This window comes from Leucopleurus acutus, assembly GCF_964270905.1.
Source record: "Leucopleurus acutus genome assembly, chromosome: 3".
NCBI classification, from domain to species: Eukaryota; Metazoa; Chordata; class Mammalia; order Artiodactyla; family Delphinidae; genus Leucopleurus; species Leucopleurus acutus.
The window spans coordinates 162,192,038-162,214,379 of record NC_139145.1 but is presented as its reverse complement, the minus strand read 5'-3'; the positions used below and the strand labels follow the sequence as shown (position 1 = coordinate 162,214,379).

General features: G+C 43.9%; 1 protein-coding gene across 3 annotated transcripts in view; it reads right to left on the bottom strand.

Annotated features, from left to right (window-relative positions):
• The window catches only part of RETREG1 (reticulophagy regulator 1), a gene marked incomplete at its 5' end in the record, with an annotated part of 122,908 nt that overhangs the window by 18,833 nt on the left and 81,733 nt on the right, over window positions 1–22,342 (bottom strand). The window contains one exon of one of the 3 annotated variants that reach the window (XM_082836921.1): window positions 18,458–18,866. The exons of the other annotated variants lie outside the window; for them this stretch is intronic. Coding sequence (XP_082693047.1) covers window positions 18,458–18,492 — 35 coding nt within the window. Of the gene's footprint in view, window positions 1–18,457; window positions 18,867–22,342 lie in introns of those variants that run through there. 3 annotated transcript variants of the gene reach the window in all.

Below are 22,342 nucleotides of genomic sequence, written 5' to 3'. Positions count from 1 at the left end.
CTGGGGTGCATGTATCTTTTAGAATTAGTGTTTTTTAGAAAAACAGTTCTATTTAGGTGATGGTTTTAGTAGGAAGCCCCATCATTTTCTCTTGTAGCAATTTTTCAACTGTAGTTACTTTCCTTTGTAATGTTGACACCTCGTGAGACTTAAATGCCCTGAACGGATTCACAGATACGGCTCTGTCTTCAGCAGCTGACAGAACTTGACTTCTACAAGGCACATAAAATATCGAATGAAGGAATGGATATAAACAATGAACAGATATCAAACAAAGAAAAACAAATCAAAAATAGTTTAGTAACTTCTATGGATTTTTTTAATGCACTTAGCTGAATGCTTCTATACATTACCTATCACAGTAATTAGTGTGTATTCCTTTATATGTGTAGGAATACATCATAGGCAAAAAGTCTAAAAAATTTGGAAACCAGCTTTCACTTATATGGAATAGTTTTATTTTTTTTCCTTGGAAATGCAGAATTAAACTGCCTTCGAAATTAGGTAACCAAGAAATAGGACTCATTTATATCAAATGTTTCCTCAGGTGAAAATTAGTATTTTGTGTGGAATTCCTTCTGGCAAAACTTGGGCCCTAACGCCTGACTTCTCCATGGAGATCCCTGGATCCAGCACCTTCTGTAGACATTACTCTCACATGGACCCACGAGCACCTGTGCGACCCGTGGAGACTGGATTGGGGCTTGTGAAGTTGGCCAGAATGTGAAACCCCATGAACATCCATCCTTCTATCGGGATAGGGAAAATCAGTCCCTTGTTTGTTCCTGTCGGGTGACCTCAATCCACTGGAGAGTATTTTCAGCTATTGCTGTTTCCTCTCAAACACATGTGCACGTACACACACACACACACACACACACACACACACACCCCTTTCTGGTCACTTTCTAGATTTTCCATATCCTTAAGAACTCATATTGCAATAACCATTTCCAAAGATGTGTAGAAGAACCGTCAAAGTACCTCCAGAGAAAATACATTATTTTACACTAATTTATTTTATTTTGGAAATTGAAGGCAAACCATATTTTACAGAAAGTTAACAACGTCAACATCCCCAACTTTTGTAAAAGGGGATTTGCTATAACCTAAGCTGTCACCTAGCAACCGGGACAAACAATTGCTTCACCCATCTTACCTATAAATATGCTTTGGCCCGGGAGCACTCACCGCCCTGTCATTCTCGGCTGGTGACTAACGGTCTCATGTTCTCTGTTGGTAGTGAATATCTGTTGATATTAACCCCTGCATAATTTTTCTTACAAAGGTCAGTCAGTCTCCAGTTACAGATCTGAACGTTTCTGAGTGCGACGTGTTAGAACTGTTTTTAATCCTCTGGATCCACGTCATGTTCCTCCGCGTGCAGGCGTGTTCGCGTGTGATTGTGTGTAGGCAGAGAAACGAAATAAAAACAGGGATCCTGTTTCCCTGCACACACGCTCACAGAATTAGAACCATGACAAAGCAAATAAGATATGTCAACTGGAGGATTAAATAAGCAAACACAAGATTAAGAAATTACAGAGCACTCAATGTGAAATTGTCACTTTCTCAGACCAATGAACCACGTGGACAACTTCTCCCCCAGGAGGCGCCACCTGAGTGTTGGTTCCTCCTGCCCTGAGAAGCTGAGCCTCACCGCCCTCTGGGCAACTTGGTGTTTTATTTGGAGCTCTCTCGTTCTTTTCATATCAAGTCTCAAATGAACTAGAGATCAGTCACTTTGTGAAACTGCCCCTTTCTTCCTTCCACCTCAGTCTCTGCCCTGCCACTTCCCTGGGTGCAGAGATTATCAACTACCCAATCCACCGAGATCATCTGGAAGCCTGGCGCTCAGCTGCCCATCACGTTACGTCTTGTATGATTCTAGTTTCCATGAACAGATGCCAGTAGAAGTTATTTTCCAGCGTTTTCAATTTTGTTAACTTTTCAACAAGTAGACTTTCATAAGCCCAGGGCATGAACAATTTAAATTCCATTACCAGCTCCGAACAAGCTCCTACTTGAGACCTGCAGGAGATTAAACACCCTTTCATTTGTGAACACAGAGATTTGCTTTAATCTCTACCCCTGAGGGAAGAAAAGGTTTCTACTTTATCCCCGAAGGACAGATAATACCTGAGAACCAGGAAACACTCCCCAAGGAAAACAGAAAGTGTTCTGGTAAGGCAAGTTTGCTAATTCAGATATAAGCCTTTCTTTCGCATTCTGTTTGGGATCCACAATTTCCAATGAAGTACCGTCCAGGATTTACTGCAGTTGGAATCGAAAGGAAATGTCCTCTCCCTGCCTTTTTCTCTCTCTTTTTTTTTTTAACCTCTGGCCTAGTTACATGAAACCTAAGCTTCTGTGACAATACCGAAGAACGTATTGCTTATGGTTCAAAAATGTTTCATTAACAATATAGCTCCTCATTTCGTTTTTTGAGAGACCTTACCCATCACACTGGGCTGGAACAGGTATATACAACCCAAACAGACTGAACGATGGTAAAGTTCCTCCAGAGGGCTTTTTAAATGAAGGCCAATTAAATTTTGTTGGGAGAATTTGTTGTCAGCCTTTGTGTTGAAGGCAGTACCTTGGAATATGGCAAACCTGGAGTCAGTGACTATCAGTCATTGAGATATTTATTCAAAATGCTACACTGTTAAAGCATAGGCCACAGTCCCACCTTAGTCCTTTAAAGACTGCATCTCCCATTTATCTTCATTTCAAAGCCGGTGAATGATGTTGGTGACTGTTAAAGGAACACACCCTTACCAAGAGGATCCCTGTTGTCAGTCATAGAAAACAATGAGAATCGCATTATGATGTCTCACTGCTTGCTAAATTGGCCCTCGGCCTCCCTCAAAAGCAGATTTTTAACAATAAGCTATTGTATGGATATTCCTTTTTTTTTTTTTTTTTTTTGTGGTACGCGGGCCTCTCACTGCTGTGGCCTCTCCCGTTGCGGAGCACAGGCTCCGGACACGCAAGCTCAGCGGCCATGGCTCATGGGCCCAGCCGCTCCGCAGCATGTGGGATCTTCCCGGACCGGGGCACGAACCCGTGTTCCCAGCATCGGCAGGCGGACTCTCAACCACTGCGCCACCAAGGAAGCCCTATTGCATGTTTTAATGGTAAATTATGTAATACTCAACAGCAGCATGGTGGGAAGGTGGGGATGTATTTGGGAGCGGGGAGGGCACGAACTAGAAAGGAGTATGTGCAGAGGCAAGGGAGAAGTGGATCTGGGCACAGGTTACCGAGGAGGCATCTCTTGCCCAGGGAGGGTGTGCAGTGGTTGATGCTACGGAGTGAGGACAAATTTCAAAAGAACATATTTCTCCTAGTGATAGTTTCTTTAGGAAAACAAAATTCTAAAAAGTAATTAATAGAGCCTGTCTGCTTTAGAGAGTGGGCTTCTACGGGATTGCATTTCCCCCACGTTCTCATACACATAGAACAGCAATAAAAATCTGGCTGATAATTAACTAAAAAGGAGTTGCCTTCAGTGCATTTCTCACCACCTTGATAAACGTCATTGTGTATTTTATACCTGAAGACTAAAGGGGTTCCTGCAAACACTTACTTAAAGAGTTCCTCCGACATTTCACTTCCATTCACATTATAAATTCGCTCAGGAAAACTTTTTCTTAAAAATTTGTATTCCCTTGTGCTGTGAAGTTCAGTGAAAGTAAATGAGATTGGAATGATCTAGGCTGACCCTTATGCCAGTGAGAGAGGTGCCTGCCATCTCCCCCATCCTCCTTCATTTTTGCAGACACTCACACCTGCCCCCAGAGTCCGAGTTCCTGTCCGTGGTCTTCAGGAGAATCTAACGGCTGCCACACGCGCTTTCTGTATGTGTAAACTGCCAAGCCGGCGTATTGGAGATCATCTGCTTGCCCAGTCTTCTAGCCACTTCCAGGAAGCCGCCGACAACCGAATCAGATCTCCTAGGCAAGTGCCTGTGTGTTCACAACTCCCGCAGCTCTCTCCAGGGCACACGGTTACATCCATACCCCTTTCTCCTCTCCCTCTAGGTCACTGTCTACTGGATTGGCTAGTCGGTAAAATGTTAAATGCCTTCTTGTTTTTATACACATATAGAATGTATCATTATCCCATGTTCTGCTTGTACTCCATTGTAGCGATGCAAAATTTGCCACCCCAAGTTGTCTCTTTGGCATGCATATTATTTCGAGGTGAAAACAATCAAGGCCCAAAAAAACTCAGGAAGAAACTTTGGCCTTCCCCCTAAAATAATGTATCAACAGATAGAGGGCTTGTTCCAAGAAGCAAGCTAGCAGCAGAGACATCTGCCAGGAATATGGGCTGAGTGTGGTGGTGAGGGAAACTCAGCAGGACCTAGAGATCAGAGCCCACTCTGTGTCCCATTGTCTCTTCCTGGCCCAGCAAACCTTTACTTATCAAACATTTGCTTTTCTACCTCCATGTCAATTGCCTTCCTAGCCTTTGAAGTTCCAGACCACTACCCTCAACACCTCTTTTGTCTTTAGCTGAAGACGGTAGTTCAGGCGAGGGTTTTGGCCATTCTGGAAAGTTACTCAGTTCTCCTAGGTCTCTCCCATGTGTACAGGCTATTAAACTTTTGTTTTTCTCCTGTTAATCTTCTCGTGCCAATTTAATTCTTACACCAGCCAGAAGAACCTAGAAGGGTAGGGGAAAATTTCTTCCTCCCCGACACGATAATCTACTAACATGAAACAGACTTGATAAGAGCCTATAGAGTAAGATGAAATAGCTCTTTGATCAACCTTAATCATTTATTCAGGTTTTTCCGCCAGATGGTATGGAAAAACCCGAACGAAACTTTTGGCCAAACCAATACTTTTCCCATGTGAGAACCATCTAGAACCACAAGGACAAAAGTACTGCGAAATGGCATTTAACTGGGCCTGGACCTTCCAAGGGTTGTCTCCACCCAGTTAGGGAGATCAATTAAGTGGTGCGAAATATTTCATCCTGAGCCCCTTGTGAGTTCATCAGCCTAGGTGAGAGCCACAAACGTAATGAGTCTTCAGGGAACTGACCACAGCCAAAAGGGAACCAATGGAGCCAGATGGTCAAAGAAAATCACCTATACTTAAACAACACAATGACTATTTTAAACAAACATTCACTGAAAGACAGAGAGAGATATCTTTTAATCATCGTCTTGAAAGATGTTCTAGGTTTAGAATTGTATTTTGATCAGAACTTAATTTATTATGTATATTCTTCTTGCTTTTTTTTTTCCCTAGCTCATGCTACCACAATGCATTTTCAAGAAATGGAAAAAATGGCTCATCAAAATGTTGGGTTCTAGAAAGGTAATTGTTTTTAAAGACAGATATCTGCCTCTGTTTCTCTTACAAACAAAGCCCATACCTTCTAATCTATGTAATCTTTAACAAAACTATCGAGTGACAACATGACTTGAGTGATCCCTCTACATGCCACAGCCACTAGACACCCCAGACGCTAAGAAGATGATTAGGTTCACTTAAAAATTCAGTTCACTTTGAGTATATAGTCCGAGAGGCCAGGAATGAACCAACTCTGTGAATTCTGTTCTGAATTGACTCCTTGGAATCATAAGAGGAAATGAAATTAATGTTCTTTAAACAAATTATGCTAAAGAATGCCACAGATCAGTGGCACGGCGACCACAGAAGTCCCTGGGAGGCTGTTCTGACTGGTCCACAGGAGGAATTCGGGTTTCTCAAGTCTATAAAATAAGGAGCTGGACCAGATCGGATAGTAACTGTTTTTGGATAATGGCCCCCGTCAAAATACCTCGGGAATTCAGGGGGTCCATGGGCCCCGGGTTGACTGCTGCTGGATTGGATAATCAATGATGCCTTCTGCTCAAGGACTTTATAATCCACTCACGTTTACCTAAAAGGCTGAATTTAGGAAAACTCTAAATATGTCCTCTACTTTTATGAAATAAACATTTATCTTCTCCTATAAAGAGTTGATTTAGAAATTGATATGAACTTGAGAGAGGAATACTTGAAGCTGGCAATATCCCTTAACACATCCCTGGTGGTACTGATGGGAAAGAGAATCTCAGCCAGCAGCTCTCGGCGACCCTTCAAGTACTGATGTCAAAGTGTCAGATCTCAGGCCGAAAGAGGTTCCCAGCAAAGAGACCTCCTAATAGGCTGAGAAGGCCCAGTCTGCTTCCATTTTCTGAGGCTGTGAGGGTATTAAGGATGTCAGTATCTGTGGTCCTGTAATGGAGAAACTTAAAGCCCTATGAGGAATTTGATCTTTCCTTTACAATGGGTTGCGGATTTCCAGGCCCTGGGGATGGCAAGGCCAGGGCAGATGCCCAGCTGGCCTGCCTTCTGCAGGCTCAGTCAGTTGGACCCCTGAAATTCTGTGTTTGGTCAAAGCAGGGACCTGTGATTTCACTGTCAACAGTGGAGCAGGAGACCAAAGAGATGGAGGTCAGAAGCTAAAGGCAAATTTACCAGAAACAATGGGCACTCCTACCTGTCAAGGCCTAATTACCTGACAGTCATTCAACTTCCTTTCTTAGATTTTCATCATGGGCTTTTTTTTTTTTTTTTTTTTTGCAGTACGCGGGTCTCTCACTGTTGTGGCCTCTCCCGTTGCGGAGCACAGGCTCCGGACGCGCAGGCTCAGCGGCCGTGGCTCACGGGCCCAGCCGCTCCGTGGCATGTGGGATCCTCCCGGACCGGGGCACGAACCCGTGTCCCCTGCATCGGCAGGCGGACTCTCAACCACTGCGCCACCAGGGAAGCCCTCATCGTGGGCTTTAAAAGAGCTATCACGGTCTATCTTCATCCGTTGCAAACAGTGGTCACTTTTAAGCTGTTTTTTCAGTATTAGATAACTTTCCTATTCCCTTATCTGGGCTGGTGTAGGTGATTAATTCTCAACCATATTAATGAGTAACTGACATGAATATTCTTAGACTCAGGGTAGAACCTGAATGCTGACTGGAGACTAAGAAACCAAGCAGTACACCCTTGGGGCAGTCAACTCAATCCAACAAATATTAACTTACGAATACGTGCTGCGGGAGTTATAAAAGTTCCAGTTGAGTTAGGGCTTGCAACAAAGATTGGCGTTCTGGCATAAAACACATCCCCACGAATTACTCATGACTTCTAGTTTCATTTATTTAAAGAGGAGCAAGAATTTAATGACGAATCAAACAACCCACATAAAGGATCATTCTCAATTTTTATGCCTATCCCCCGCCTACCTTTTTAGCTGTTCGTTCACTTTTTTAAAAAAGCATTATTTACCAGCAACTGGCCCTTACTGATTCTTTCTAATACATTTGACAGTTTTCTTAGGGATAAACAACTGTATGTATTAAGATATAAGTTTGCCCGTTGTATCAAAGGTCTAAGTGATGGGTTTAAACAAGAGAGCACTTCATTTCTCCCTCATGGACAGCAGAACATAGTGGTCCAGGGCTAACACAGGATCTCTATAATGTTGAAGACCCAGGCTCTTTCCATCTTAATACTCCATATATTCTCGAATCACACAGTCATCCCATGGACCACTGCAGCCAGCAGGGAGGGGGAAAAGGAAGCGGAGGGCACTCCCTCTCCCTTGAAGTCATGGCCTGCAAGTTGCATGCAAAGCTTTCACCCACCTCCCACTGGCTGGAATGTAGTCACAGGGCCATACCTGGCTGCAAGGGAACCTAGGAAATGTAATTCAATTGCTGGTGGCCATCATGGGCTGAAACTTGAGATTCTACTATCGAAGGAAAGGAAGTCGAGTATTTGGGAACAACCAGTAGACGCTCCCACAACAAGACTCCTTTTGATCTCTTATTTCATCAGTTTACATAATTTATAATTAAAATTATGCAATTACAGTAGCAATGACAATGGGCCTTAAGAGATTTGAGAATGAATGCTCTGACTCAGTAAGCACACGACTCAAATGGTGGAAGCGGTTCTACACCAGAGTCGGGGAGGCAAACGTGTTCTCTAAAGGGCCGGAGGGCAAATATCTGGGGCTCTGCTGGCCATACAGTCCGTGTACGCAACTCTGCCATTACAGCGTGAGGGCAGCCACAGACGACGTGCAAATGGAAGAGCGTTCCAACAAAGTCTGATTTATAAAAACGGGCTGTGGGGTGGATTTGGCCTCTGGGCTGCACTGACCTGCTGGGTTCAGGGTGTCATGGGCTTCAGCCATATGGTTATACAGCGGTGACGGGGATCACTGATTAGCCCAGCAAGCCAACCGGGAACCATTCCAAGAGCTTTTAGTCTAAGGACACCTTTCACTTACTGTGCACGTACCAAGCGCCAGGAACTACATTCGGAGCTTTATAATCCTCTCAACAATCGGACAAGGTGGGTAAAATGCTCCCGTTTTCAGATGAGAAAGCAGACACGACCAAGAAAACCCAGATTTGAACCCAGGTCTTTCCAGCTCCAACCCACCAGCCTCCCAAGCCTGTGGTTAGAAAAACAGTCCTTTTGCCAATAACACATGAAACATAAGCACACAATTTCCTGTCATATTGCTGGCAAAGCTGTTGTATGCCAGGTTTGACTTGTCAAGTATCAGAATGACAAAGGTTTCCTCTGATCTTAAAACAGTCCTTGCCCTCAAAGTTTACCCAGGTTTTAGCAAAAGGCACCTAACTTTCAGATTTGTCCTGGGTAGAGCTGCTAAGGTCTCAAGCTTCAGAACATTGGTATCTAACGGAGGGGGAAAAGTCAAGGTGCCATCAAAGTCACTGAAAACTTTTAGGGTCTTTTCAAAGTTTATCTAAATAAACAAAGATTATACCCCACCCCTCCCACCTCCCACCCCAACTTCTTACCCTAGTGCAGTGGGCTTCACCCACATAAGCACTCCACCCTCCCCAGGTATGGCAGACCATCACACTCTTTCCCGAACCTTCCTGACCAGGCCTCACAACCCTTTGAGAGCTCCAGGCACCATTTCCAGTTTATAGGAGCTGGCAAGAAAGAAAGACGTCATCTGCTATCAAACCTTCAACACTTAGGGAACAAACCGTCTCCCATGTTCCCCTCTGCTGTGCCCCAAAAAGGGATTATCAAGTACTTCCTTTATTGTCGCTGCCAACATTTCTCGTATCTTAGTTTACTGAGCAAATCTCTCCTTGTTTCAGCAAGCATGTCGATTAATTCTGGGCTTATAATCTATTGATGTGTATATTCCTTTTATTACGAAATCTACATCTCAAAGTCTTCCTTCATACAAACAAATACGCTTCTAGAAGGAAGTGTTTCAAGTATTACAAAATGGGGAAATTATGACTATTTAGAATTCACGCTCAGTTTAATTACTTTGGAAGGAAGGTTATCCACCACTCAGGTTACAAGCTACTCCAGAAACACCGAGTTAATTTCTTAGAGAAGGGAGCCACGTTTAAACATACATATGACCCCTAATTAGCGAGCCCTGCATAGAGCACTCTCAGTAGGAGACACTAGTAATTCCCAAAACTATAGAAACACATTTGTAAGCCCCTCATCTTGTCTGAAGACGAAGTTTATAGGTATAATTTCTAGAGGCATAATGTGAAGAGGCTCCACTGATGGATGCGCTTGTTTTCTTTTCAAAAATAAAACACTTGCTTAGGGTTCAGCTAAAACCCCACCAGGAGACGTCACTTCCGGAGTCACAGGATAATACTGGTGCGCAGCCGCTCCCTCTGTTTACAGCTAGCAAAGAGGCTGCATCACGCTGGTAATGACTATGGGACACCTCTTACGCACTACCACAAGTGGGTGTCTGCCCAGCTCTGGAGGACCAGTCTCCACCCTGGAAACAGAGCAGCCCGTCATAAATCACAGTTATGGGGGAGAGGAGGCATCTGGGGGTCCGGCCTCTCCCTCACCTCTTTCCATATCAGGCACTCACAACTGCAGCCCCCCTCCAAGAGAAAGACTCTGCCGTCCGATGATCCCTCCCCAGATGCTGCTGAAGCCACAGAGCAACACCTTTAATAGCCCTCGGTGGCACTGTCCCAGTGGGTGACAATCACACCCAGGGCAGGCTGATCCTGCAAAAATGAGGTTGTTGGCGGGGTGGGGGGGCGGGCAGTGTGTTCTGGCCTGGAAGGCTCACGGGAGTCTCCTCCCAAGGGTAACACATCTGTCCTCTTGAGCACTGAGCCTGTGTGTGTCTCCCAGGAACAGCCAGGACACTCCCTACCCCACTGTTTCCCAATGTCTGCATCAGGACACTTTGTGACCTAGAGGTATTGCCATGTGTTGCTACATGCAGGTTTATCCCCTCGCCTTTGCCGACTTGGGATCCAGAGGTGGCGGGTACCACGGGTAAGAAAGCAGTTCCTGGTCTGAAGGCACCAGGGGAAAGATATAAGAGAGAGAACGGATGCAGGAGAGGATGAGAGAGAAATCAGAAAAAATTCAGGTAGAAACGTCCTGCCTGATCATCTCACTCGCAAAACACTGCATGAGATGAGGTTACTCTGGCCAAAAAGCCAGAAGCCAGGACTCCCCCAGGAGGTCGTGTCTATCTTCCTATCCAGAGTTCACTGGTGGTTTCACAAGAATGGCTGAAGAAACATAAACAGAGTTTTAACTCACTTCTGCCTAAAGGTCTTTCCTCTGACTTTGGGCTGGTTCTTATTATACCTTCTTACTAAGCTGCCAAGAGGCCAACCAGCCCCAGAAACCAACTGAAATCCCTTGACTTTAGCTGAAAGAGAAGTGTGATTACTGAAGACAATTTCTGATTTTCAAAGCAACCTTTCTTTAAACACTGAAAGCTGATGTCCCATTTTTTCAAACACAAAATGGAGGCGTTGAATTTCTTTCACCTTAACTCCAACCTATAAATGACCTTCTCTAGAATTGAATCGCTTTTTGTTCCCTTGTCTTAAGTTTAAAACTAGGTGAGTGGGACACTTCATTTTCTGTTTCTTCATACAGATGTATATATTGGATTTGCCTGCTAGCCGTGGTTATTCTCTTGGTAATCACTTTATCTCACTCTGGTGCAGAAAGGGTTTGAGGTCGCTTATAAAAGTACACAGATAACAGGGATAAAATAAACACCTCAGCGAGCAGAGCCTATTAGTCCACAGGATGTATTTGTACAAAATGGTGCACCTCGTCCAGGAGATGCAGCCCCTCACGAGGGCACAGGGCTTGGCGGTAGAGCCTGGGATGGACGTCAATCCCCCACTGGCTCTCTCAGCTGGATGCCTTGTACACGTCCCCTGCCACCACGGGGGTGGTGGCCCTACAAAGGAACGAGGCTAAAAGGCCTGATGGGAGAGAATATAGGAAAGCCCAGGGGAAGAAGGGCATACAGAAGTGTATCCAGAGGGTCCCATATACTATCTAGAAGGGAGCTGTAATTTTACCTCCAAATGGCTAAATCAGACATAGAAACATGATCATTTAGAAGATTCACGGTGCCCATACGCTTAAAACAAACCAATTAGACAAGAGACAACATGTGCCGTGAACTCCCTGCTGTGGGTACTCAGCTCACTGTCGGATGCACTGGGCAGACATCCTTGTTCCCCAGAGAAGGAGTAAATACTTTGACTCAACACACGTCACTGGCATGACACCCATGCTCACTTGGGTTAAATCAATTACAGGAAGGATCAAAACAATGTGAACCAAACACACACCCCTTGTGGCCCTCTCCAAACAGACCATCTAGACCAAACCAACCAGGAATGCACCAACTCTGTACGCACCCGTGGTTGAGCCCACCATCTAGAGAGTGGATGGACTGCACATACTGAATATCTTCTGTATTATCATATATTCTGTGCTGCTTAAGGAAGTGTATAACTTATGTAAGTATTATTATTAACTATTTTTTGAGGACTTACTATGAGCCATTCACTAAGCTAAATATTTAATGTGGAATACCATATTTAATCTATGGGACAAACCTATAAAGGAAGTATTATTATCCCCATTTTATTGATAACAAAATGAAATTCAGAGAGGCCACCCAGCTAGTCAATGGTGAGGTTGGGATTTGCAGCCAGGATTGGAAACAGCTTTGCATCATTCCACAGACCATGTCTGCAGTCACTCTACAGGATAGTTAAAATAGTTAGGTGTTTATGCCTAAAGACGTGAGCTTCAACTAACTAGGAAGTTATTCTATATAAATAAGTATATTCATCAAGACCCCTGGAGCATTCCTCTGTTAGGAAGAGATGGCAATGGTCTGCAAGTTTTTTTAAAAACAGGAGAAGGAGCCAGATGGTAAGTTTTACCATCATTATCCTTCCAAACGATGTGATAAAATTTTATAAAAACAAATAGTAAACATTTTTTTCTCTCTCTAGTAGTTTTACTTATTTATTTATTTTCTCAATTAATTTATTTTTGTCTGCGTTGGGTCTTCGCTGCTGCGTGCAGGTTTCTCACCGCGGTGGCTTCTCTTGTTGCGGAGTACGGGCTCTAGGTGCGTGGGCTTCAGTAGTTGTGGCTCGCGGGCTCTAGAGCGCAGGCTCAGTAGTTGTGGCACACGGGCTTAGTTGCTCTGTGGCATGTGGAATCCACCCGGACCAGGGCTCGGACCTGTGTCCCCTGCATTGGCAGGTGGTTTCTCAACCACTCGACCACCAGGGAAGCCCCCCTCTCTAGTAGTTTTAAAATAAAGCCCCAAAATTCATTGACGTTCTTCAGGAAAAAAGGGGTTCATGTCCTCTCCCCTCAAATCTGTATTCTTTCTCTGCTTGAGCAACAGGACATGGCGGAAATGATGCTTGGCCAGTTTCTGAACCCAGGCCTTAGGAAACTACCAGCTCATACCTCATACCCTTTGAGGCAATGATTTCCCTAATGAGAAAAATTAAAGTGGCAAAACCATCTGGAATCATAGAGTAATAGTAATATAGGTGGAAAAATCCGAAGGATAGCATATTTTGTAGGCATTAAAAATGCTCCCCAGGGGACTCCGCTGGCGGCCCAGTGGTTAGGACGCCATGCTTCCAATGCAGGGGGCGCAAGTTTGATCCCCGGCTGGGAAACTAAGATCCCACATGCCACAGGGCGTGGTCAGAATAAAATAAAATAAAAAAATAAAATAAAATAAAAAAGTAAAATAAAATAAAACAAACTAAACTAAAATAAAAATGCTCCCTAAATGTTTAATGCCACTGGGAAATGCTTATAAGAAGAAAAAGCAGCACACAAAATTGTATGTATCATATATAATTATTGTAACATTGCCAAGAAAATTTGCCCAAAGAAGTACTAGAAGACAAGACATAATAATCCTTTCTTTAGGGTAGTAAGATTACAATTGATCCTGTCTTCTTCTTTTTTTTTTTCCTTGAATTTTATTTTATTTATTTTGATCCTTTCTTCTTTATATTCATTTTTCTCTACACTATTTTTGTTTCTCCCAATGGACAGTCATAACACCTTTTAGTGGGAAAACACCATTGTGTATGAGATTTGACCCTCAGGTAAGCAAGCCTGTGGCCTCACATACCTTCTGTGGGACTCAGATTTCCATAATGAGGAGACACCAAGTGGATCCAGACATGGATTTGCCCACGAAGAGACCAAAGGCTGGGAGTAGGGCAGCCTGCATGAGTGGGCTGTCCCTCTGTCAGGGACAGCTTCTCTTGGCAGCCCTGGGACAGACCTCTCCGTGGCCCACCACACAGCAGCTGCAGCCCTCCTTTGGCTTTGGGAAGCAAAGACACTTTCCTCACATTTTAGGGATGGCAAAGAATTAGTCACCCTGTGTTGATAAAATAGAAATGAGCTTTAACAGGGCTTGATTACCAGAAGTTTGCTGGGGAGCCACAAGGGTTTGGAAAGCACGTTGCTTGTTAACTGGTGATTAAGATATCTCACACTAAACACACTCTCTTGCAACAAGGATAGACTGTGTTATTCTCCATGCTCTTAATCAATTTCAAATATTAGCCCACCTGGATCAAAGTAGGATTTCAAAAGTGGTAAACACTGTCTATGCCTGAGAGAGATTTTTCCATGACCATATTAGAGGGTGGAAGAAAAAGAAATCATTCATTCCTTCGACAAACCTTTCCCGAATGTCTAGTATGCCTTAGGGATACATAAATGAAGAAGATGGAGCACACTTAGAATTAAACACAAACTCTTGCACCAGTCCACGTCACTTGGGTTCTGGGGCTGACCCCTGTGGGTTTGCAAGAACCAGTTTTTCCCATATCTTCTGAACCCGGCTTTCACTGACCTCATGTGGGTGGCCTGAAATTGACCACAGTGATGTATTTACACCACAGAAATCAACGAATGCCAAAGAGCAGAGAGCTGGTTGCTAGCCATTTACCAACACACCACTGCCTGCAAGGCCCAATGACGGGTCCCCATACACCTCCCCCACTCACCTCCAGCCAGCCTCTCCCAACTCCTTGTGTGCTGACCACACTGACCTTTCTGGGTGTCGTCGAGCCCACCTCCTGCATCGCCACCGTATAACGATACACGTGTCTGTCTGCACAGGCTTACTTATTCACTTCGCCTCTCTGTGCCTATTTCAAAACCAACGGCAGCATAAGGACTCTGCAGGCCTATGAAAGCTGAAATACGCTTGTTTGTGGGAACCCATCATCTCGACCGAACGTCCCGACACACAAAGCTTGAGCTGGGGCGTGCTGGTCAGACTTCTTTGTGAGGATCTTCTTAGCCTCACTCTATATATGAAAGAAATAGTATTATCAAAGCATAGGCTTCACCCACAAAGTGAAATTAAGCCTATAATCAGGCCAACCTGAATCATTAAAACATCTGGATTAAAGAATATATTTAAATCAATTTCTTTTAAACCCTCCAAGACTATAATTCAGTGCGATTGCTAATGCCATTTCCAAATACTACAAAGGCTACTGTGTTGTTTTTTTTTTAATTTTAATGGAAATACATTTTTTTTTAATTCATTTATTTTTGCCTGCGTTGGGTCCTCGTTGCTGCGCGCAGGCCTTCTTTTTAGTTGCGGTGAGCGGGGGCTACTCTTCATCGCCGTGTGCAGGCCTCTTATTGCGGTGGCCTCTCTCGTCTTGGAGCACCAGCTCTAGGTGCGCAGGCTCTAGAGCGCAGGCTCAGTAGTTGTGGCGCACGGGCCTAGCTGCTCTGCAGCATGTGGGATCTTCCTGAACCAGGGCTCGAACCCGTGTCCCCTGCACTGGCAGGCGGATTCCCAACCACTGTGCCACCAGGGAAGCCCCATGGCTACTGTGCTTTTAAAGAGCTTTGGTTTTCTTAAATACAACAGCCCTTCGTATATCCAGAGCCCAAATACAGGGCAACCTCTCCACTCCAGGGCAGGGCAGAGCAGCCCAGACTGCTGTTACAGAGTTAGTTTTAGAGACTCAGTGACCTTTTTCAAACTTCTGTATCTTTACTATGTTATATGAGACGTCAAATAACAAGCTTCAGAGAGCCCTGCATTAGCAGCCAACATTTTGCTTCTTAAATGCTAAAACTGCACACTGTCCTTGGGTAACGGTCTCCTAAGTCCAGGTAGCCTGGGGTCCACCCGCTTCAAGGCAGCTGGGCTAGACAATGTTTCACCTGTCCCCATCCCCCCACCACCGCACATCGGGCTACTGAAGACATCCCAGGGCCCACCTGCTGCATCCCAGGTGGGGTCCAAAATGAGGTGGGAGGCGGGATGAGAAACCAAGGGAGCCAGGCCCCTGGCCAGGGGATGATTCTCCTCGTATTTCTTGATCCTGTCTGCCTCCCCGGTCGCGGCCCCTACTTTCTTCCTTCTTCTTTGGCACCCGATGCTTCCTGCTTGGCTTTCTGCCCTCCTTTCCCGGCGTCAGAACCGCATTCTCTCACACCCTCTCCCTCACCTCCTGACCATGGCACTGGCGCGGAGTCTTTGGAGGTTCTTACCAAGAGCGTTTATTACTGGCAACAAGATAAACAGCAAGAAGGAGGGTCTCTCCTCCGCCTCCCCCGGCCCCCCAGGCAGCTGTCTTCACGTTCGTCCACTTGGTGAATATGAAACGGTGCGTCGGGGCCACTGGACCACGGCACACGAAGCAGCCAGTCCGTGAGGTGCCCTAAGCACGCACCCGGATACCCTAACGAAGCCTCCCGTCATTTGCTTTCCACTGATTAATTTCAGATTTTGCTCACTGCCCATTACAGAGCAATCTGATTCAGCAAATTCCAAAATGGGACTAAAGTAACAGGAAGAAGCCTGAATGTGGCACTCACCCAGAACCGCCTGCAATCAAGCTTGAAAAACACATTTGGCCAGCAGATTCGAGGCTTATAATAATAGTTATTCCTCTTTTAGATGTGGCACCAAAGGACATGTCCAACGGCACGTAATCTCAGATGTAGCAAGAGGAAAACTCCCTCTCAAATGTAATATTTTACTTTTAGCCTGGCTCTAAATGTTCCCCCCGTATGGGGTGCCCTTTCTAACTTTCTGCACAGATATGGAAACAAACAAACAAATGTATGCAGCAAAATATACTCCATAGAAAACTACCAGCTGTTGAGAGCTGGGAGTTATCTCATCAGAACAAAAAAGGGGAGGCGGGGTAGCCTACGTCAAAGGAGTGAGAGGGCATTTCCCACTTTCAGCAAGTTATTAGTCTTTGGTAATAATAATTATTATTAGATATGTGTATAGTGTGTGTGTGTGTGTGTGTGTGTGTGTGTGTGTGTGTGTGTATTTACTTATTTATTTATTCTCCTTCTTGTCTGTTTATCTTGTAACCGGTAAAACATTCTTAGAAAAAAACTTTTGTTTGTTTAGTTTACATCATAAACTACTTGTTCAAAATATTTATAATTATCCACAATTAATTATGATTTAATTTAATTGTGGGAATGTTCCATTTCATTAAGGCAACCCTTATGACACGTCTGCCAAGTCTCTCCCTTCAGTCTCTAAAATGATCAGGCCCCCTAGATACTTACTTCAGGTGTTAAAATGGTTTATAAACACTTTCCATTCACAAGTATTTATAAAAGTGCCTATTCTGTGCAAAATTCTATGCAGAGAGTTGGCGGGAATGCCATGATGGAAAGTGAAAAAGAGAAAGTCCTGCTTTCAGAAATGTTCAAATGTCATGAGGGGGATACACACAATACTGGGAGATCACCCATCATCTCAAACCAAGACTGACATCTAAAATTCTCTGCAAGTGTTTTCTCAACTATTTAATGAGTCCGTGTCCTAGATCTAGGCACTTGTGTAAATGTCATCTTCAAGCACTTGATTTAATGTCTCATTTTATATAGAAAGTTCTTTCATTATTCAATTAAATGTGAACTTAACGTCCCCTTTGATGGATGGGGAAGGAATCTGGAAGAAAATGAAAACTAGAAAACTAGAGAAAGGTAGCTTTTAAGGACATGATTACAACTGATTATAGTCAACACACACACACACACACAAACACACCATACAACCATGGCTGAAAAGGAATGCTTATACAAGGACAAAAAAATATTGTGGTATTCCTGTTCCTAGAGAGTTACCAGTTTCCACTTTCTTTGACAATAAAATTGGCAATAACCTCTTGTCCTTTTTTTTCTCTCCCGTTGCGGAGCACAGGCTCCGGACGCGCAGGCTCAGCGGCCATGGCTCACCGGCCCAGCCGCTCCGCGGCACGTGGGATCCTCCCGGACCAGGGCACGAACCTGCGTCCCCTGCATCCATCGGCAGGAGGACTTCTCAACCACTGCGCCACCAGGGAAGCCCCGTCTTGTCCTTTTTTTAAACAACCTTCTTTCTACATCTTCATATCTGAATTTCAATGGCCCTAATTAGAATTCCAATGACACCGATTTATATAAATTTTGTTAACACAGCAATGGGGCCAGAAATGGAAACTTCCAATACGGACACAAGTTGTGCTCATATTAATAGAAATAACTTCCTGCTTCCTTTCCCATCTCTATCCCCCTTTCTTAGAGCCAGATATTAATAAAACATTAATACAGTTAATGTACTGCATATGGGGGCCCAATGATCACATTTTCAAAGATAAGATCTATGGTAAAAAAAAGTATTGTAATACCAAAACGGGTATATTGGTCTAATTATTAACCTTTAGAAATGTTCAGGTCTTTAAAATGCAAGCAATTTACAAAATGTTTACTAGCTTAGATTTCTAACAACTACCATCTGAAGTTAAAAATCAAACATCAAAAAACTCAAGTAGACTTTACAAGGTGTAGGAAGAAACACTTTTTGATAATTTCGGGCCGCCACTTCCACACTCAAGAAAAACACTTATTGGCATATGTTTCTACGGGTATATTCAGTTCATTTTATGTCTCTCTCTTCACGCTAAAGAAAATTCTATTTCCTGGAATTAAGGGACTGCACTCCTTTTTAAATTTTAATTTCAACTACCTTTTAAATTAGTCACAGTAGTTTTTAGAAAGATAACCAGCAAATGAAATAGACTCAAGAAAAAGTAAATGTGGATCATAATTACCTTTTGCCTGATCCAAAGTCCTCACCTTCAGGCATTTCTGCCCTTTGAAAATAATAACGAAGTGGAGAAGGCTGCCGCACTTTTGTGCTACGATAGTTTCTTCTCCACGCTAACAATGACTACCAGGCGGGGAAAACCCCAGTAGTCAAGTTCTTTTCTTTTTGGAGTAAAGCACTCCTCCCCTACCCAGAAAGTAGGTGTTTACAAACTTCCGAAGCCCCGGCCTGCCTTGAATGAAGCTAGGAGCCGGGTTATTATGACTGTCCCCTGCTAAAAATAAATAGGTCACCTCTTACTCCCAGGACCGTGACAGACAGCTGGGATCAAGCGCTGCTCAGCTGCCCCGCTTGTTCGCTCCAGGCCTGTGAGGAGGTGTCACCACCCAGCTATTAACCTTTACCGGGATGACCTCACCTAAGCCAGCCTACCCTTTCTATTTCCTGCTTTCTCCTGGCGTGACAAGGCACCCCCGAAGGGCGGTGAGCTTGAAACTTCAGCCTGGGCTATCAGGTCTCCAGCTCACAGGAGGGGCTGGAGGGTGGAGAGCAAAGTGGGCAGGACCGCGAGAGCTGAGAGGTTTGTTTGTTCTGGAAATGCTTAGCCACTCAGCAAAAAGGGGGAAAATGCCAACAAACAATTGTGTTAGAAAATCTTCCTTTGGGTCATCTAGATGTCTCCACTCTGAAGTGAGCACACAGATATGAGCCCATGTGTTCCTCTGGGCGACACGGTTTCTTCCGAGGGACTTCCCTCTGTCATCAGCGACCAGCCTGACATTGGAATGTGGCCGAGCTGTGGGCCTCAGATGTTCTGATAGCTTGGCCCATCATTATGAATGAGTCATCAATCACCAGGTACCCTCATTCCCTGCAACTTCTAATAGCAGGACGAAAATCGCTTCACTTCTTGCTTTCAAAAAAGCTGGACGAAACATTACTGAGATCCCTTTAGGAATATAACCTGAAAACTTTGCAGAAAAACTTGAAATCTTTTTTTTTTTTTTCCTGATTGGGAAAGTCAAGTAAGGCTGTAAGCAAGATCTAATTATTAAGAAACAATATACTTTTCTTAGATACATGCACCCCAATGTTCATTGCAGTACTATTTACAATAGCCAGGACATGGAAGCAACTTAAATGTCCATCAACAGATGAATGGATAAAGAAGATGTGGTACATATATACAATGGAATATTACTCAGCCATAAAAAAGAACAAAATAATGCCATTTGCAGCGACTTGGATGGACCTAGAGATTGTCATACTGAGTGAAGTACGTCAGACAGAGAAAGACAAACGTCATATGATATTGCTTATATGTGGAATCTTAAAAAATGGTACAAATGAACTTATTTACAAAATAGAAATAGAGTCACAGATGTAGAAAACAAACTTATGGTTACCAAAGGGGAAAGGAGGGGGCGGAGGAGGGATAAATTGGGAGATTGGAACTGACATATACACACTACTATATAAAACATAGATAACTAATAAGAACCTACTGTATAGCACAGGGAACTCAACTGAATACTCTGTAAAGTAGTATGGGAAAAGAATCTAAAAAAGAGTGGATAGATGTATATGTATAACTGATTCACTTTGCTGTACACCTGAGACTGACAGAACATTCCAAATCAACTATACTCCAATAAAAATTAAAAGTAATAAAAAATAAAAACATTAAAAAAAGAAACAATACACTTTTTTTAACATCTTTATTGCAGTATAGTTGCTTTACAATGGTGTGTTAGTTTCTGCATTATAACAAAGTGAATCAGCTATACATATACATATATCCCCTTATATCCTCCCTCTTGCGTCTCCCTCCCATTCCACCCCTGTAGGTGGTCACAAAGCACCGAGCTGATCTCCCTGTGCTATGCGGCTGCTTCCCACTAGCTATCGATTTTACATTTGGTAGTGTACATATGTCCATGCCACTCTCTCACTTTGTCCCAGCTTACCCTTCCACTTTTCTTTTTAAAATGTGTGCTCCATTGTCACAAGATTAGTAATAGCTAATCCTAGCAATATCTCTATATTCAATATATACTTTACATTTATATGTGTTAAAGTGATTTCTGGAGCATTAAAAAATTGAAGAGTCTAAACAAATATTATCTTTCTCTGAGGCACTGTTAGCTATTTTGTAGCACATGCCTGTCGCAATTCGCGACAATTCTTTAATATTCCACACAAGAGCTAAAGTTCTAGACTTCAAAGTCTAAGAGTAAGTTGCTGCAGATACTCAAACATGTAACTCAAATACTGTTGACCTTGAAAGAAAACAGTCATAAGCAGAGTTCTGAAGATCAGGGTGTGCCCGAGCCTCTCAGGATTGGAGCAATGTGCTGTCTTGCTAGAAATTCCAGGCCTAATGGAGTGAAAAGTTGAGACGCTGAAAATATTATCCATGAGAATATTCTACCACCTCTATTTCACTTGACCAACAACAATGCTAATTCTATGATCTAATTCTCAGTTCGAACAATCCTATCCCACTAATTTTACCTTTTTTGTTCTTTTAAGCTTCTCTTATACTACTTCTTGAATATCTGAGTACCGCTGTTGTTGAACTTAGCTGCTGATGACTACAGACCAGACTACTGTATCCCTGAAACCTGCCTCTCAATTTTAAAGGACAATTAACTGATCGGTGTGAGAGATGAATTACCCATTACTACCATAAAATATTTCCTTTAAAAATACTTCCTTTAGGGCTTCCCTGGTGGCGCAGTGGTTGAGAGTCCGCCTGCCGATGCAGGGGACGCGGGTTCGTGCCCCAGTCAGGGATGATCCCACATGCCGCGGAGCGGCTAGGCCCGTGAGCCATGGCCGCTGAGCCTGCGCGTCTGGAGCCTGTGCTCTCCAACGGGAGAGGCCACAACAGTGAGAGGCCCGCGTACCGCAAAAAAAAAAAAAAAAAAAAAAAAAAAACTTCCTTTAAGCACGTCTTCATGCATTTTAAAATTACTTGCTCCAACCATAAATTCCCCTTTAGATATGTTTGTGTTAACTTCTGAAATTCCCAAGGACAAGGAGGGAAAACAGGATGGCACAGAAAACAAAAGCCAGGTGTAGGACACAGTGGGTGGCTTCCTTGCTCCAGTGACACCTTCGGTCCGGCGGGGGGTTTAGGGTGCCAAGGGTTCCCTCATCATCCCTGACCAGAAACCCACTGGGCATCCCAAGTTTAAGGACTCACGGAATAGAGCCGTGGGAAAGACCCTGAGGGCCACGAAAGCCATCCAAGATTTTCAGACGCTGAAACGGGGGCCCAGCAAAGTTAGGTGACCTGCTGGGGACAGAGCCAGGAACAGCCTCCAGTGCAGGAGCGGAGGGCTCTTTTCATCCCTCCAGCCGAACCGAGAGCAGAACCCACTCGTTCTGGCAAAAGTGCATACATACGGCCAGACACGTACGCGGTTTACGTTCTCTTATACCCATACTCTTTCAAGCTTTGTACGCATTTAATTTTAGTAGCACATTTTAAGTGAACATTTCTATTTTCTCTTGCAGTTTTAATTAGTATTATGGCCTAAGAAGATAACTGCCATTTCAAAGCTAAATGTCCACTTCTCTTAATGCCCTTTTTTCTCTTCACACAATCATCGGCCTAAGAGTTTTGTTTATTTCCATCTCTCCTACGGCAGCGGTGACTGAGGCTCTGGAACTTTCAGAGACAAGATGAGGGACCCTCCCTCTATTGCAGGTTACAGGGCAATATTAGCATGAATGGCTAAGAAATGGGTGGGGTTCGTTAGTGGAGAGAAAATTATTAAGAGGGGTAGGTTAACTCCTTGACCTAACAGAATTCTTGCTGAAGTTAGGCCAGGGTGATCAGCTATTACCTAGGGGATGGTGAGACATGAGGGATTTGGTTAGA